General features: G+C 39.6%; 2 protein-coding genes across 3 annotated transcripts; both read right to left on the bottom strand.

The window, feature by feature from the left end:
- Nucleotides 1-612: 612 nt before the first annotated feature.
- s100a11 (S100 calcium binding protein A11) lies at nucleotides 613-3,089 on the bottom strand. The gene is made up of 3 exons (XM_010902077.3): nucleotides 2,997-3,089; nucleotides 2,619-2,770; nucleotides 613-2,102 (listed from the first exon to the last, which is right to left on the bottom strand). The coding sequence occupies exons 2-3, from the start codon at nucleotides 2,745-2,747 to the stop codon at nucleotides 1,974-1,976; spliced, it is 258 nt and encodes an 85-aa protein (XP_010900379.1). The 5' UTR covers nucleotides 2,748-2,770; nucleotides 2,997-3,089; the 3' UTR covers nucleotides 613-1,973.
- A 2,237-nt stretch (nucleotides 3,090-5,326) lies between these two features.
- Nucleotides 5,327-16,413, bottom strand: pbxip1a (pre-B-cell leukemia homeobox interacting protein 1a). 2 transcript variants are annotated; one of them, XM_010902078.5, is made up of 10 exons: nucleotides 16,147-16,413; nucleotides 15,229-15,353; nucleotides 14,763-14,844; nucleotides 14,287-14,369; nucleotides 11,668-12,280; nucleotides 11,283-11,510; nucleotides 10,319-10,356; nucleotides 10,092-10,184; nucleotides 9,826-10,009; nucleotides 5,327-9,332 (listed from the first exon to the last, which is right to left on the bottom strand). In XM_010902078.5, exons 2-10 carry the CDS (start codon nucleotides 15,313-15,315, stop codon nucleotides 8,311-8,313), a joined length of 2,430 nt encoding a protein of 809 aa, XP_010900380.4. In that variant the 5' UTR covers nucleotides 15,316-15,353; nucleotides 16,147-16,413; the 3' UTR covers nucleotides 5,327-8,310. The 2 variants fall into 2 exon arrangements, with proteins under 2 accessions (XP_010900380.4, XP_010900381.4); XM_010902079.5 differs by having other exon boundaries at nucleotides 14,296-14,369.
- Between the last annotated feature and the right edge of the window lie 2,104 nt (nucleotides 16,414-18,517).

The following is an 18,517-nucleotide window of genomic DNA, read 5'->3' as shown; positions in this document are numbered from 1 at the left end:
TATCTTGCCCAGAGGGTATGTGTCCTTGTTTGTCAGCGTTGACGCAGTAATTTGTCCGTTGGCACACCCACTCTGACACTTTGTTTAAATATTATGCAAAGTCCAGTCCAAAGTCCAGCCTTGAAATCACACTGTAAACCTGTTTTGAGGGGTTCAGCAGATAGCCTAGTAGTTAGGGAATTGGGCAATTAACCAAAAAGGTCACCGGTTCAAATCCCTGAGCTAACAAGATCAAAAATATGTTGCACCCTTTAGCAAGGAACTTAACACTAATTGCTCCTGTAAATTTCTCTGGATGAACATATCCCATTGAGTTTCTCTTAAATAATTCAAATAAAACAGGCAAAGTTTTAGCAGGGCAAAAAATGGAAGGTTCTATGCTTATAAGACAGCCGGTGAGCTTGCCAGATAAAATAGCAGTGTGTGGGTCCCAAATGGATGACATTCCGTACAGAGTAGTGTAGTGCACCATTTTCTTTCCAGTCTTATTTTGAGCACACACAGTGTCTAGACTTTTCAGTGGGTTTTGTAATCCTGTAATCACCATAAATACAAATACATTAACTAAAAAAATCACACCCAATGAAACAATGAAAGACAGAGGACAGGCAGTGTTTGTACAGACACCAAGCAGGTCTTTTGTATTTAACTTGTTGACATATGGTAAAACTGGTAATGGAGACACTGTGATGATAGACTGCATTTACATAAATCTGCAATGCTTGGCAAAGCAGCATTTTATAGGCAATATGCACCGCTATGGAATACGATCAGTGGGCCTGGTGTTGTGCTAGCAGAGTAGGGTTACAGTACAATTCTAGAAATTATATCAAGGTTGTAATGAAGCCTCACCTAATGAGTGAATATACAAGAGGGTAGTGGACAGGGCTAGATGGACAAAAAAAATACAAAAATCTGGCCATTTCCCAATCTAGGCAACAAAGTAAATCCCATGAGGTATTCCAGTGAAGCAAAAGGGCTAATTTAGACACCCACTGAAATAAAGATGTACCAGCCCATCTATCATTTGCCAGAATTGCCAGATGACCAGTTTGTGTCTGAGTAATGGATGTCATATAATAAAGGCCACTGAACCAAATAAGACAAAAGGAAGAAGGGGATTTATGACGAGATGAGTCATTCAACAAAGAGTAAATTTTTGTTGGTAGTATAACTATTACCTTTACCTAATATTTCACATTCAGTCATAAAGAACATGTTTGCATCTCATAAAAGATTGCAGACAGAGTGCACTATCACTGCATAAAAAATACAAGAGGGCTTTAGTATGTTCCAATAAAATGGACTGGCTGGAGGTTTTTATATTAACAATCTTTTTATGACAAGGTAAATGAAATGTATGTTTCACAAAATAATAAGAAATGTTAACACATTTCTAGCTATTTGGTAACAGGGTTTACATGTTATGCATAATGAGTAGAACCAGTTCACCTCACTTCACACTATGATTTGAAAAAAAGAAATATCATTTACAAAAAAAGCAGGAACATAACTATTGCAGATGTTTGATAAAATAATTGTGGGATTTAGTGGGTTGAAATAGTCGCAGAAATCTGAAAAATGGGATAAGGGCAAAATGCAGAGGTTTGACAAATTATTCTTTATTAATTTATCTGAAATGTTGCTTGCTTTGGGATAAATCAAATACAGATGCATGCAAATTCAGATAAGCAATAGGACCCCAGTAGATAAAACAACCACAAAGTCAAATATGTCTCTTAAATGAAAATAAATCATGAATTTAAGGTTAGGGCTAGGGGTTATAAGGTTAGCAGTGTAGTTAGGGTTAAGGTTAGGTTTAAAAAGAGGTGTTTTAGAAATAGGCATGGAATGACTTTGTGGCTCTGGTAACTAGCAGTGATCATCATAAACACAGGGATAATAGAATTGGACTGCAGCGGGTTGCACAATTCTACAGACTCTTCAATCCAGCCCCACAGTGTTTTCATTGGCTAAAAGCCCCCTTGCTTGTTGGCTAGTTTTCCAATTAGCTGCCAGAATTCCAGGAATGTCAGCTCTCCATCGTTATTTTCATCCAATGAGCCCATGAGCTGCTCAATCACACTCGGATCGCTGGCGTTCTGCAGGCAGTCAGAAAGGAGAGAAAGGACAGTGACCCATTCAGGCCCAGACTGGGGAATGAAAAGCTAACTCTGCCCTCTATTGGTCAGAAGTGAATAATATAGATAATACAAATAATTAGTATGAGCATCCGAAACTTGCATCACATGGTATTGTTTGCAGAAGAAATGGAAGACCATGTATGCAATAACTACTCTGGTGAGCATGCAACAGCAAATAGCAGTCAAAATTCCAAAATGGCATCCTATTCCATATAGTACACTACTTTTTGAGTGTGTGTTGAAGTAGGCATGCTCAACAATAGCAATAGAAATGGTATCGAAAAAAAGTATTCACCTAAAAAATGATACAGCGTTAAATAGCTTATTATAAGATAAGTGCATATTGCACAATGGCGTCTGAAGAGGATTAACTATGCATTGTGCATGGCACCCTATTAACTTGGTAGTACCCTAATTTAGTCCCAGGACCAAAGCGCTATGTTCTGGGACAAGTAGAATGAGCCTAAAAATTACCTTGACAAATGTGGGAAGTTGAGAAGCCACCAGGCTGCTGAACTCGGCTTTGCTCAGGGTGTTAGAGGATCCATCCTTTCCAGCAAAGGTCTTAAACTGGGAGACAAGGACATTGATAGCAGATTCCATTGTATTGAGTTTGGAGGTGCTGACTGTAAAACACACAAGGAGAGCAAAAACAAGTTTGGTGTGGTTTATTCTATATCAATATATTTTTATTTGATCTTACATTTACAAGTCAAGACACACATGGGAAATAAATCAAATAATACAACAGAAATATGATTAAAAATATATAATAAATATGGAAAACCTTGGGAAAAGGTTCAGAAATTAGAGACTGAGGGGTATTAGAGGAAAACAAGTACTAAGTCTTACCTGATGGACTTCAGTTGAGGTATAATGTGGTTGCAGCAGTTCATGGGATCTCTCCTTTTGTCCCTTCCCTCTTTTATTCTCTCCATCCCTCCTTGATCATGCAAGCATCAGCGGAAAGAAAACAATAACTCACCCGCTTGTCCCTCATCATTCATTAAGATATTCTAAACTAGTAGTCAATTTTCCATTGCACCTTCTGGAAACTGTACAGGCACCCCACGCCCCAAATGCACATAAGGTTTATTGCATATCTAAAAAACAGAAACATGTTTATTTGAAGGTAATAAAGTCATCGTGACCTTGAGACTAGAATGTTCTATCTGCAACAAAAAAGTACATGTTTATTGGCTTCAAAGTTTTGAAGTAACTGGTTTGCTTTATATTAGCAATTTGTGTATTTAAACTGACATGAATTGGGGAACAATAAACAGAAAAGTCTGTCATTAACTCAATATTTTGTCAAGATCTCAACATTTTATTTTCAGTAGAGGTTGACTTTTACTAAAAGGTTGAGGATTCATGCATACCTTGTATGTCAGCTAAATCTAATCAGGTTCCTAAATCAAAACAATCAGCATGGATGAATGTATACATAACATCTTAAAACTAACCATGATTAAATCATTGTTTGAGGGAAAATGCTGTATCATGAAATACTGCTGTGATCCAGGAGTGAATGTCTACAAATAGATGTGTCTATGTAAAATATTTCTTTGTGAAACATCTGAACGTTCATGGTGGTATTACATCAGTGTTCATGGGAATGCTGTTCAGTATGTTGCTAGGTCTAGCATGAAGGCCCTAAATCTTCAATTTGAACAGGTGTGGGGAAGATTTCGAATGTAAGTTAGGTATAACAACCTTCACAGCAAGAACTACTACAAGGGGAATAGGATGCCATTTAGGACAGTGCAGTGCTAATGGAGATGTGAATGTATTGTCTTGTGCATTTTTTTTGTTTCTTACATACAGTGGGGAAAACAAGTATTTGATAACCTGCTGATTTTGCAAAGCATGTAGAGCTGTGTAAGGGATAAAATTGCAGACCTGCACAAGGCTGGGATGGGCTACAGGACAATAGGCAAGCAGCTTGGTGAGAAGGCAACAACTGTTGGTGCAATTATTAAAAAAATGGAAGAAGTTCAAGATGACGTCAATCTCCCTTGGTCTGGGGCTCCATGCAAGATCTCACCTAGTGGGGGATCAATGGTCATGAGGAAGGTGAAGGATCAGCCCAGAACTACACAGCAGGACCTGGTCAATGACCTGAAGAGAGCTGGGACCACAGTCTCAAAGCAAACCATTAGTAACACACTATGCCGTCATGGATTAAAGTCCTGCAGCGCACGCAAGATCCCCCTGCGCAAGCCAGCGCATGTCCAGGCCCGTCTGAAGTTTGCCAATGACCATCTGGATGATCCAGAGGAGGAATGGGAGAAGGTCATGTGGTCTGATGAAACAAAAATAGAGCTTTTTAGTCTTAACTCCACTCGCCGTGTTTGGAGGAAGAAGAAGCATGAGTACAACCCCAAGAACACCATCCCAACCGTGAAGCATGGAGGTGGAAACATCATTCTTTGGGGATGTTTTCTTCAAAGGGGAGAGAACGACTGCACAGTATTGAGGGGAGGATGGTTGGGGCCATGTATCGCGAGATCAAGGCCAACAACCTCCTTCCCTCAGTAAGAGCATTGAAGATGGGTCGTGACTGAATCTTCCAGCATGACAACGACCCGAAACACACAGCCAGGGAAACTAAGGAGTGGCTCCGTAAGAAGCATCTCAAGGTCCTGGAGTGGCCTAACCAGTCTCCAGACCTGAACCCAATAGAAAATCTTTGGAGGGAGCTGAAAGTCCATATGGCCCAGTGACAGCCCTGAAACCTGAAGGATCTGGAGAAGTATGTATGGAGGAGTGGGCCAAAATCTCTGCTGCAGTGTTTGCAAACCTGGTCAAGAACTACAGGAAATGTATGATCTCTGTAATTGCAAACAAAGGTTTCTGTACCAAATATTAATTTCTGCTTTTCTGATGTATCAAATACTTATAACTCATACAATGAGATTTTCTGGATTTTTGTTTTAGATTCCGTAACTCACAGTTGAAGAGTACCTATGATAAAAATTACTTCTACATGCTTTGTAAGTGGGAAAACCTGCAAAATCGGCAGTGTATCAAATACTTGTTCTCCCCACTGTATCTTTAAAATACGTACATTCAATCAGTACATTTTAGCACTTCCCTTTCCTCTGCCTATAACCTTAGGTAAGGCATACTTTGACATAGATGAAAACATTTCTTAAGACATAAAAATTACAACATGCATCCTCTTGCAAGAATTGTATTTGTTTTATTTATTTTAACTTAAAAGTTCAAAGATGTTAAAGGTAGAAATTGCTACACAGACTAGGACTACACATTGTTTAACTCAGAATTGTACACTGCACCTGATTTGGGAATTTCTGTACGTATAGCAATTAAAATATTCAACTACGACAGGTCCTGACAAAGTAAAACCTAGATAAACAACTGAAATCTCTAAATGAAGTATTTTTATATCCTCTGTATTGTGTGCATTTCAAGTTTATGCTCCTTTTCGAGTTATTCAGTTCTGTCAAGTTGTTTATTATTAAGTCTATCCATATCAATATGGACATTGTCAGCGCTACACTTCTTTGGTTGAAAAGCTTGAAAAATGCATAAACATTTACATTGATTGCTTAATAGATCTAATGCACAAATGGAGAAAACTCCAAAATGTTTGCTTGTCATAAAAGTCCAAAAATCATAGATAATCAAGGTAAGGTATGTAGCTTGAATTCTTAAGCTTACCAAATCAAACCACTTTAGTTGCCTTCAAATACCAAGTTATAAAGGCACACAGCTGGCAAAAACAAAATCTCCATGAAGTAAAACACCAGAAACCTAAGCTGGTTATTTCACATTCTGTATGGTCTGGGACACTTTCAACTTAAACATCTAATGTTGGTTAATTGTTAAAATGGTTGTGTGTTATTTAGGGCACAATGTCTTTCCTTAAAAAAAATATAGGAATAACCTTTGAAAACCTAAATTAAATATCTGGAAAACCAATAATAATGTAATTCATTTAGTGTGTGACAACCGAAACATGAAAACATGAAGAAACGGTCATCCTAAAATGTGCACAGATTAAACTGTTGTAAAGGAACACACATTACTTCCACTGGGTGATTCCTCAAAAAACTAGAACTTTTTTTTTTTTGGGTTTGTCACAAATTGTAATCCATAGAATGGTCCATTGCTTGATGATATTTGTATCAAAAAACATGACAAGTAATAAATAAAATTAGGAATACATTTAAGTGAAAAGGAAAATATCTAATTGAGCAAACAAAATGTTTTCAAATTATAATAATTAATGCAACATACAAATAACAGTTTGTCTTTCAATGCTATTGGGTAACGCCAACATTTCAAATCTGCCACCTTTGATTATTTGTCTCAAACACACCTTTAAAAACATTTTTTAAATTTGAACAATTCTTCCTCAAAAAGTCCATTCTATGAATAACATTTTGAAAATCCTAAGAAAGTCAGTTTGTGTGTAGTTTAATTAAGAATCAGCTGTAGAATTGTATGAATGTATGCCTGTTATGTTTAGATTACAACAGAACATCAGTTTATCCGTACACAGGAAGTCACGTTCAGTCAAAGCGCGACAGTAGTCAGCTAATTGCCTTACAGTACTGTGTTGTGTATTCTGGATTGCGATGTCTATAAAGTACAGGACGACCGGACGTTTCTTTGAGATCGAGTTTGTAAGATCGAGTTTGTAACATCATGAACAATAGACTATCAAATGCTACAATAAATAATTGAATTACTCGCTCCCTTGACAACCGGGAACGTGATCATTATTTCAACACTTATACAAATGACTGAATTTCTTACAGCATGGTGCCGTGACCCGGATGGATAATCTTATCGATTCAACTGAATATCTGTTTCGTGGGAATAACTGCTAATTGGCTAACCGAAGAATATCGGCTAAGTTGAAAGAATAACATATCTTGTTACAGACATTCTGGACTATGTGTGTTGAAACTTTTCATATTTCATATATTAAACAATGCATTAGGCCTTTATTTTTGGCTCACCATAAGTGCGTAAAGCCAAGGTCTCTGAGAGGGTGTTTGGGGGGGGGGGGGGGGGGGGGGTCTGTTTCCTATTAAATCAGGGGTTCAACTTGAGTGTTCAGACTGGTCTCACCTGTGGTAATTTCCTCAACATGAGCATATTCAGTTTTGGGATGGTCAAACATTAAGTGAAAGCTAAATATATTTTCCTCTCAATAGCTTTACAATTGAAATTTACAGTTTCGAAACCAAATGAAGTGAGGGTAGAGACCTTAAGTCATCCCCCATCGTTGATGATAGAAACATTTTGATGTCATTAAAATGACTTGTACCTTTTACTTGGTTTCACTTACATTTGCTGCAATCTCAATGCAAATGGCATTTCGTGAAAAACTGCAGATATACTTTTCTTATAGACAAATCAGACTAATCACAGTAACATAGAAAAATGAATCTGATAACACAGCTCACTGAAAGGTGTCAATTTGTGTTTTTGAACACCATAGTCGGTTGGACACATTCTGTATGACCTAATACATCTTCATTTGTATGTTCACGGCTAACACAGCACAGCATAGTACTTTGAGATATATTTTAACTAATCTATGCCATATCAGGAACAATTATGGTCTCAGTGTGAATAAGAAAAAGAAAAAAAACACAACATGCCAAAGAGACTGAGGCAGCAGCAATGGGCATCAGTCATATCTTGGCAGAATACTTTCTGCTTTCATTAAATGTTCCAGAATGTTTTCTGCACAGTTCTGCTAAAAACAGACAGTTTAACTTAAAGGGTAAGACAAATAGTGAACCCCAGAAACCTGAAGTCTGGTAAGTACACAAAAGTGTATGTTTGCAGAGCTGATACAGAACTGATTTAACTAGATTTGATCATGCTTTTTGTCTGACCCTGTTTTTATCTTGAACTGTAATGTTGCATTTTATTAGTGCTAAACTCAATAGGTGAATCGACTGTTTAACAACTTTCAACATGTAGGATGCAGCATTGCTGACAGGACATGAACTGACAGGTAAGTTACAACTCAGTCCCTGGAGACAAGTACGACTCAGCTAATTACAGATGCAGAGTGAGGGACAGCTACAGTCCGGCTACAACAACTACAACTGTTGTAAATCATCACATAGAGATGTTGCTGTATCTTAGTGTTCCATTAATTTCTCCACAACTTGGTTATCTATACAGTGGCTGCAAATTTCCATAAAGCTTCACGCTCAAACTCCTCCATTTCCTCTTTGAGGGTTTCGTCATCCTGACCATCCACCTCCAGAATGTCTGCCATGTCCTCTAAAATGTCTGCAACATCTTCAGCGAAGTCGCTAAAGAGAATTTTGTCATGTACAAACACACCATCTTGAAAAAACTGGGCGGTCAGCTTCAGGAGCTCAGTTTTGCTTTCCGGCGAGGCCCTCTCCAGCTTGCTCAGGTATCCATCCAACAACTCCTCAAATTCAGACAATTCCACAGGGAAGAGGCCTTCCTGTTTAGCGCAGTCTTCAGCACCGCTGCAGCCTGCCAGGGGACGAACGTTGCGTCTGAGTTTCTCTTCCTGGTGATTCCAGAAGCTGGTGTGGTCATACTGGGGCTGGTGGTGATGTTGATGCTGACGATTGGACTCCTTCTTGTACTCTTTCCTGGACTGCCAGGGCCTCTCCTGCTTTCTTTTATCCCGGTCCATCCTGCGATCATCCTTCTTTCTCTCCCAATCATCCTGTTTTTTTCGCCAGGCCTCTTTATGAGAGTCCTTTCGTCCTCCCTCGCTCTTGTCTTTGCCGTGTTTCCAGTGCTTCTCTCCCTTCCAATCCTTATCCTTTTTCCAGTGGTCTTTAACATTTTCCTTGCCTTTCTTCCCATCCTGCTTGGTCCTGTTGTCCCATGACTTCCGCTTGCCCTCACTCCTCTTCCCCATCCTCTCCACCTGCTCACTTAGTCTCTCCTGGATCTCAGCCAGGCTCTCCCTCACCTTCTTCTGGTACTCTCCATCCATCTTATGCCCCCCATCTTTTTTCATGCCCTCAAGTCTTTTCTTGCTCTCCTCCAAAAGCACCTTCTGCCTCTTAAGTTCTTCCTTTACCCTGACCTCCTCTCTTAGTTCCCTCCTCTCGGGCCCTGAAGTGGCACTGGTCTGGTTCTTCTTTCCCATTTGGCCGGTAGAGGGTGGTGTTGGGTTCGATGGTGGCTGGGATGTGTCCAGGTTGGCTAAAATAAGACATACATTAAACATATAACATAGTTCCAGCAAACAGCTACCATAGGGTCTTTAAATTTTGAAGCGGAGAGTCATGCCACTAGTTAAAGCTCCACTGGACCAAACAGTTCACAGAAACAATTTTAAACTGAGGGCAGTGAATTCAGGAAAAATAGGTAAATTCTTAAATATATTGAAGAGAAATATAAATGCAACAACTTTAAAGACTTCACTGGGTTACAGTTTTTATAAGTATAAATGTACACTAACAGGGATGTCCCCAAATGTCAAACATTTGAGAGAAATAAGCTTTTTGTGCATTAGGGACATTTTATATCAGCAAATTTTTTGACAGTATATACAGCAGTACTTTTTGAAGCCTTTGGAATTTCAGGTTCTTCCACCACTGACTAATTAAAAATAAGGTTGAGTTCTTGTTAAAGGAATTATTAATAACGAAAAAAGAGCAGTAATTCATTGATAGGGGAAATGAAAACACGGTACCTGCTGTGAGTTGAGACAGCTCTGTCACTCTGGCCCTTAGCATCACCAGTTCCTCCTTAAGGCCAGGCAGGGATGACAGCTCTTCTTTTAACTCAATGTTTTCTTGCTCCAGGTCTCTTTTTTCATTTTCAGTACCCATTGATAATCCAGCATTTAGTGCAGAGTCAAGTTCCTCTTCATGGGTCTGTAAGGTGGAAGGGGGGACCAAACATTTATTAAAGAAATGAACAGTATTAAAAAACATTTTTTCTGTTTCACAAGCTGACCTGGAGCTGATTTTCTAACTGGGAAATGTGCTGGTTTTCTTGCATCAGTTTCTCCATAATCTCCTTCATTTCCTGAGGATCATTTAGCCAGTCCTGTTCAGCAGAATACAAAACACAGTCATTGAAATGCGTTGAAAGGGCAGTAGACTGGTTTCAGAATAAGATTAGACCGCTAGACCACTCAAACCCACTTGATACCAGCCATGACTGACAATGTAGGAAAATACCTGTTTTTGTTCTGCCTCGCTCAGCTCGTCAGAGTCGTCTGTCAAAAAAGATAAGTTTTAAAATGTGGTTCAAAACTTTAACATACTGTATATTATTACATGTGTATGTACACTTTACAATTTTAGCATACAAAAGAACAGATCCAACCAGAACAGGAAATTGTTGACCATTTGCATTCCTGACTAAATGGGATCCCCATCTTGGGTTATGTCAGGGCTATTCAACTCTGTTCATGGTTGTTTCTACCTAATAGTTACACACACCTGGTATCTCAGGTCTAAATCAGTCCCTAATTAAGAGGAGCATGAAAAACAGAAGTCTTTCAGCTGACCTTGGCCAGAACAGAATAACCTTGGGAAATTTCCTCAACTTGGCAAAACAAAATAATCTGTAGCCATTGTGGATTCTCTGCAATGTGCATCTATACTACAGAAAAGCTGCCATGAGCAGTGCACAAACAGGTGAGGCAGGATAAGTGCTTGTGAGCACGGAAATTAGCCGGTGTAAAAGCCAGCCTTACCATCTATTTTTTAACAGACTAACTGTCATCTAGATCAGGGAAGGTACCAGCACATCAGTCAAATCACACTAATATTGGCTATTAGAGGTGCAGAAGCACTTGAGTAAAGCTACAGTAGTTAATTAAAAAAAAAACATTAAGGCATAGCTTTTTGTGACACAATGTCAACAGTGGACCACTTTAAACTCCTCATCTTGATTTTAGAATCATGAAAGATGTTAACTGTCAAGATACATTTCAAGTCCTTTAGGCTGCACATTGAAACAGTGATGACATGGATTATTACTAGATACAGAAGCAATACAGTTTTATTGTGAGAATAATAACATGGCAGTGCTTAAGAGTATATTGTGAAATATTTAATTCATCAAGCTAAATACAATCTAATAAATTAAACTATCCAAATCTGGTTTACTCTGAACAGGGGGCCTAAAATAACTCACCAGAAAGGAACAGGGACCCTAGACAGAGCAGAACCAATGCACCCACAATGCACACGTTGATCGACAAGCCTCTTTTTTCCTCTTTCCGTTCGACGAGTTTGAATTCCACCTCCTCCTCATCCTCATCTTCTGACGTGTTCATCAATGGTGCCACGTTTCGCCTCCGTAGTCCGTCCCCTTGCTCTGCGCTCGTGTCAGCTCTCCCAAGGTCAAAGCTACAGGGAGATTCTAGTAAGACAGACAGATAATAAGCAGTGAGAGAACAAAATCACAACAAGGACTTTCTTGCATGCATGACACTCGGTGTTATTATAGGGCTTGTTATATCCATGAGTCCTTTTCAAACGTCCTACTGCGGCGCATGTAGAACGTGTTTTATCCGTACCTTTATCCTCTGGTACATCAGTCTCTTTTTCAGGCAATTCTGTGTCGTCCTTTTCCAATAACGGCTCTTCTGCCTTATCAACAGAACCAGTGGTCTCAGAAGGCCTGTCAGCGGCGAGGTTTTCTTGAGTGACAGTGGTTTCTGGGGAGGAGCTTAGAAGGTCCACAGAGCTCTCTGTTACAGGACCAATGTCAGACGGGGGGGCGGTTGGGGTGGGAGTTTTCATATGAATGCTTGTGTCAGGTTCGACACTAGGGGCACTACTTTCTTGGGTATGACTCTCAGGGGCAGGGCTTGTCTCAACGTGGCTAGCTAGGGTTGGGCTCTCGCGGGCGGGGCTCATCTCAAGCTCATCCTCAACCTCGAAGGGGGGTGGTTCTGTGAAATGAGCCTCTAGTGGCCCAACCGGGTTGACGTGAGTGACAAAGGGCATGTTGGAGAGTTGCTCATTGTCAGTGGGGGAGCTAGTCACCATGTTATGGATAATAGGGGGCTCAGGGTGACTCTCTGGGTCAGGGTCAAGGGGAACATTGCTCGTCGCGAATGGGCTTAACAGGGTGGGGCTGGAGGGGACGGGACCCTCGGAGGGAGCAGGTTCAGTTTCCTGGCAAACCTTAGAAATCAGGGTAGAATAAAAGTTCAGGTCTTAAATCACTGGTAATAATGGGTTATAACTACAAGACATTATAAAGCACATAACCATTATGCACAGTCATCTGAAAAAGAAAACCCCTTGGACGATTTTTGTACTCATAGATATAGGATCTAAATCCCAATCATATTCATTGATAAAGATACTCCATTATAACAAGTCTTTTTTTTTTTTTTACTTTAAAATCATTCAGCAATTAAAATGAACATAAACGCAGTACATACCTAGCTTCAATAGCGGGTGCAGCCCCCCTGAAATACCTTCATGTAGAAGTTTCATGTAACTATCAGTGTCTTACATGGACTGGGAGGATATTTTGCCCACGCTACTTTACAGTACTGCTTCAACGGTGTCATGTCCGAGGGCTTTCTGGCATGGACGGTCTGCTTCAAGTCCTGCCACAGCATTACCCAGGATCTGGGCTTTCACCTTTCCTCAACCCTCCATTTATCCTTTTTGAACTATTCTGTTCTAGCTTTGCTTGTGTGTTTTGGATTATTGTCCTGTTGCAAGATCCATGTTTGCATTAACTTTAGCCTTTCGACACGTGGCCTCATTCTCCTCAAGAATTCTCTAGTACAATATGGAATTAATGGGCAACTTAAAGATGGCAAGTTGGCCAGCCCCTGAGGCAGCAAAGCTGCCCCAAACCATAATGCCACTGCCTCCATGATTAACAATTCGTATGAGGTTCTTCAGTTCAAATGCAGTTTTTTTTCTCTCCAGCAAACATAGCATCTGGCATTTTGGCAAAACAACTCCACCTTTGACTCCTCTGTCCAGAGCACATTGTTCCCGTTTTGTTTTTTACTCAGGTACTGTCTGGGAAATGTCAGCAGTGTTTTAATATTCGTTTTGAGAGTAAACGCATCTTCCTTTCTGACCTCCCACTTAGGCCAAGTTTGTGTAGTCTTTTTCTTTTAGTTGACATGCACTTCAACACTGACTGCAGCAGGAGAAGCCTGTATATCCCTAGATTTTACCCTAGAGGTACTAGAAACTTATATACGCTTCTTTATTTTTTCTTTATGGGAGATTGGATCCTACGAAGTTACTCTCCAATTAATTTCTAAGCATTTGCACTTGTTTTGATTTAGCTCAAATACATGCATCTAAAAAAAATGAAATAACATTGTCCACAAGGTGTCATTAGTTTTTAACAAGTGCACTTAAGAAATTTAGAGAGGAACCAGTCTCTAAGGGGTGGCCAGTCCTCTCATGGTTGTGCCAGGAGAACATTGTAATTGTACCTTACTTTTTGTGCCACATCAGTGGTTTTGCATGATCAATGATCTGTACTTACTGTTCGCTCATGGTAACTTAGTCAGGAGGGTTTGGATTTAGAAAGTTAATTAAAATTTTCCAAAAGTCTGTGGATTAACTCTTGTTGCTTGCTCTTTAGGGTTTCAGGCTGGGTATCTGTAAATGCACTGTGACAACTGCTAATATAAAAAACTGCTTTAAAAAATACATTTGACTGATTGATTGACTGTGCAGATGATAAAACATTTATGAGCCAAGCAAACTAATGCATCAACATTATATTAATCATCACAAACACATTAAAGCAAATGCCAACAGAAGAAATGCTTAAAAATAAATGCTGGCAAGGACACATCAATTCAGGTAGCGGAGTGACTGAGGTAGCTTAAGTTGGCTACCACTTTGGATAAATGAACAACCAGACATTTTGGCTAAATTGCAAATAATTTATGACTGGGTAATAATAATAATAACTAAAATATTGATTTTTCTCAAACAAATATGCTAATTGTACAAACAGCCATAAGACAAACAAAGCAAGGCCATAGCATGAATACAATCCCAAGTAAATAGGCTGTTGACCAAACACCATTCACCAGTGATATCATGGTACAGCACTGACTTACTGATTAATTATCTAGTTAACCCTATCAAAAATGTGAGAATGATTCTCTAGGAAAGAAGCGTGGTTATCAGGCACTCACAGTACAGACCTGTTGACCCTCTTCAGACAGCACAGTTTCTACTGGAATCTCTTGTTCATATGGCTTAGACTCCACGATTGCCCCTGGAACAACAACATAACAGGAGTTATAGATTATTACACACATACTGTAATACCATGTGGTAGTCTTCAGTTTTGCTTAAATCATAACTATACACTTATGTTTAAAGCAATTAAGACACTTGCGTGTCAGGTATAGATTAAAAATATATATATTTTGAATTCTAATATTACACTTAATGTACAATCACAGCATACAGAACTATAACAGAAACCTAGCTAGCTTATTACCAGTGAGATTATTGTTAATAGAAAGGATCTCCTCTAGTGATCTTGTCAGTATGTGCCTCAAACATGGAGCAATAACGGTTTAACACACACATAAGTCAACATTATATTAATGCCATGACTATTATAAAACATCCAGATATAAGAGTGAGATAAAACTGCAGGTACCTGCGACTTCCTCTGACAAACTAGGTACATCACCTAGACTCTCAGTCCCATCATCCACAGGGCCCATGCTCTCAGCAGCTTCCTGAAAATTGTGGATAGGGATCTCATTGTCTCTGACTATGTTTTTCACCTCGCTGTCAATTCACTCAACCATGAACATTGCAACAGACAACATTGGCAAAGTGGAAATAACAAAACTCACAGCTCTGAATACTAATCTGAAATTCAAAGCACTGCTGTGGTGATCCGCCTATTCTGTGGTAGCAGTTGGCACTGTGTTGGTGCCAGACCAGGATTAAAGATACTTAGATAATTTGCTTGAGTGTGCCTGGCATGCCAGATGGTGGAAGATTTTCAGTTGTGACTTCTCTATTGGTTTATTTGATATTACAGGCAAGCACCAACAAGTAAAGACAATAAATCTGTACTTTATCAACCAAAGGTTGATGGAGGGTGTCCATTTTACCTCTGGGGACAGCATGGTCCAACTGTTAGTAGAGGAGCCACTGCGGCTGCTGCGACTGCTGCCTGTGCTGCTGCTGTTGTCAGACATTGCCCCCTTGAGGCTCAGCAGAACAACAACAACTTTTTCTGTAGAGAACACAGATTTGCTCAATTTGTAATGAATTAACAAATATCTTGTAATGTTTTCACAATGTACACATACATGCATGATCATGCATTTTAACAATGTGGATTCATATAGGCCAAATAAAGCATCCTAAAAAATAATAAAATGAACTGTGACATGCATATACACATTGTATATTATACCAGAACTTACACAGAATTACACAGAATTGCAGTCAAAACCTTTGTTCAACAGTGAATAATCTCCATGATAAAATTAAGAGCAATCTATCTGTAGCTTATTAGCCCCAAGAAGATGAAGGTAAATTTTTTAAACTTCAGAAATTGCACAACCATGATAAATGGAAATTGTTGGACATGGTTTAAAACAGATTTCATTGCCTGATTGGAACATCACTAAAATGTTTTTCACCGTGGCTGCGGCGTTCAGAAATGACCAAAAATGGTCAGCTCCAGTTTTGCACTGAGGCTGGAAGCTAGTTGTTAGCTTGCTAACAAAAACAGGGCTTTGGAATAGTCTGATTAAATCAGTACGACATGTTATTTTTAAGTACTACATTTCAGGCGAGTGGTGGCTCAGGTGAGAAGTAAAGTAAGAGTTGTAGTCATGACACCCAACTCACTGGAAAGAAATGTTTGTAGCCACTAGGCAGTTTACTTTGGTTAACTGCCCATGGTAAACAAAGAAGCCTGCGCTTCATGCAATCACTTTCCGCAATGTAATAAGCGGTCTCTTCCGCTTGGAATAGCTACGCATTAACCACACAAAATACTCGTAATAGCATTTTCTTACCTCGCTTATTTTCCTGTTTTATCTGGGATGGATCTTAATCGGTTGGTATTATTTTACAGACAACGTTCCTATCGTGAACTTGGAAATGTTGGGAATTCCAAGCTGCGTCACTCCAATGTTGCACTGTCTTTTCCAATGGGATGTCTATTTGGCCGGATGCGTCACGTCCCTCGAACCAAACAGCCAACCAGAGTAAAGTGTGGTGTCAGGAAAACGGTTTGATTGACGTGCACAGGTGAAAGACAACAGACCTCTTCTTTCACTAATGCTTGCAAGTTCACATTTTATACTGGAGACGAGGCATCTTCAACCAGCCGAACATTGACACGTCTGTACTTTGGCTAGCTATATTTGTCGGGACTTCCCATCTGACTATCCCCCTTCAGCCCTGCTGCATGGCATTGCCCATCTGTTTCACCATTACCACAATCGTCAGATTCTAAAAAAAACTTCACAGAGAATGTGTTTCTGTCTGTTGGACACCTGTAAGCCCAATTAACTCTGAACGTGTCCAGAACGTACCCAGATCCCAACCAAATCACATTTGACCTTGAAGTATAACTTCATGTTTTCAATCTATATTTATACGGTCTACAAGGTCTACAGGACAAAAGAAATGAACCCATGATTATGTTTTCTTTTTATGGCCATTACAATCTTAAAGCTAATTTTAGCCATGCTAGCTAAAAATGTATTAAAAGTAGTGGATGTACATACATTTTTGAATGTCCAAATAAACAACAAGAAAAAACATATTTGACAGAGTTAATTTCAGTCCAAATGTGCTCACTCACACTCTGATGTATTTTATAGATGTTAAGCTAGAGTACTCTAAAATTAGCAGATCTGTAAAGGTTAAAAGAACCGAAATGTGGGTTATGTGTAGCTCAGTTGGTGGTGCATGCAGTACTATGATTGTGGGTTTGACACTATGAAAAATGATACTACTACTAACTACTTTGCTCCAGATAAGAGCATCTGTTGACTAAATATGTTTTAATCTAGACAGAGATGAGGACAGACAGCTTGAGTCACTTTGTTGTTGCTATGCTAGATAGAAATGCTTCTTTGATAGAACAGCACTGTCTGCTTGAGGTGGTGGGCCAACATCCAAGCAGAGATGTCAGACAGGCATTCAGAGAAGCATGTTGTCACTTGGGTTTCAGAAGGGGGAAGGAGAAAAAAAGTAATCATAATTTGAATAGTGATGTCAAGCATATCTATGAAAACAGAAAAAAGCCTTACAGGTGTGTAGCACCCTGGAGCCCCACTCCCCATGCTATAAATACCCAACAAACCCCTGCATTCACTGATTTCAGGACCACTCTTCACTTCAATTGATACTGCATGGAGTGGTACCTTGTTCATTCCCTCAGGGAACAAAGGTTATAGCCATAAATCAAGATACCTTTTTGGTCAGTTTCTTCAGTGCCACTAATTGGGAACAACACACGGCACCCCTAAGCCAGAAAGGTGAAAGTACCCTGCTAAACGTTCAGCATGCAAATTGCACAAACCACTGGTCACAGGAAACCCCTTGTCGGGTCCATATAAACATGGTACACATGAACAGGACATAAAGCATGCAGATACTTCTAGTCAGTGGACAAAATGGAAGGGGCAGCAAAGCGAAGGAAGTCAAATTACAGAACCTTACATGAATGTAGAACCTTACTTACAGACTACTGTAGACTGGCTGTGCTGCTAAATACATGTTATTCAAATATTTTATCTAAACAGCTTGCCCATGTCAAAGTGCATCTGCGTGCTCTCATTGGTTGACATAAACATTCTACCTCACACGAGTCACTGAAATATAAACAAAGAGGGATTATTTAAAGATATTTTGAAAAACAACCACATTGGTTTCTTTCCCCTTTTATCTGTTGATTCATCCTTGGAGTAGAGCAACACATGATTTTATATGATTCTGAGTCAACATTCTACAAATATCCAGTATAAAAAAGAAATGCATTTCAGTAGTTGGTTTAGTATGCATGTTAGGCACAAAATCTGACGGGCGGCTCCAGTAAGAAACATAACCAACAAGTCGAAACGGCAGCTAAATACTACTTAATAGTGGAAAAAATAAGGTCCTGCTTCAAAATCTCCTGCAAAAAAGTCTGGACATCTGCTGGCCAGACTCTATCAACTAATGACTGAGATCCCATTCATCACCCGTCTTATGCCCTCTTCCGGTGGAAGAGACTACGTGAAGAAGGCAAAGGAGGGGCCCACTGAGCCAGATGAGCTGGCAGAGCAACAAGACGGGTAAACACATAGGCATGTGCACTGGAAGGACCTGTGGTCCCCACACCAAAAGACAGAATACCAGGACGGGCCAAGGGAGGCACACACAGAGTACTCATTC

Source organism: Esox lucius, chromosome 10 (assembly GCF_011004845.1).
Source record: "Esox lucius isolate fEsoLuc1 chromosome 10, fEsoLuc1.pri, whole genome shotgun sequence".
Lineage (NCBI taxonomy): Eukaryota > Metazoa > Chordata > Actinopteri > Esociformes > Esocidae > Esox > Esox lucius.
This window is presented reverse-complemented; position numbering and strand designations above follow the sequence as displayed.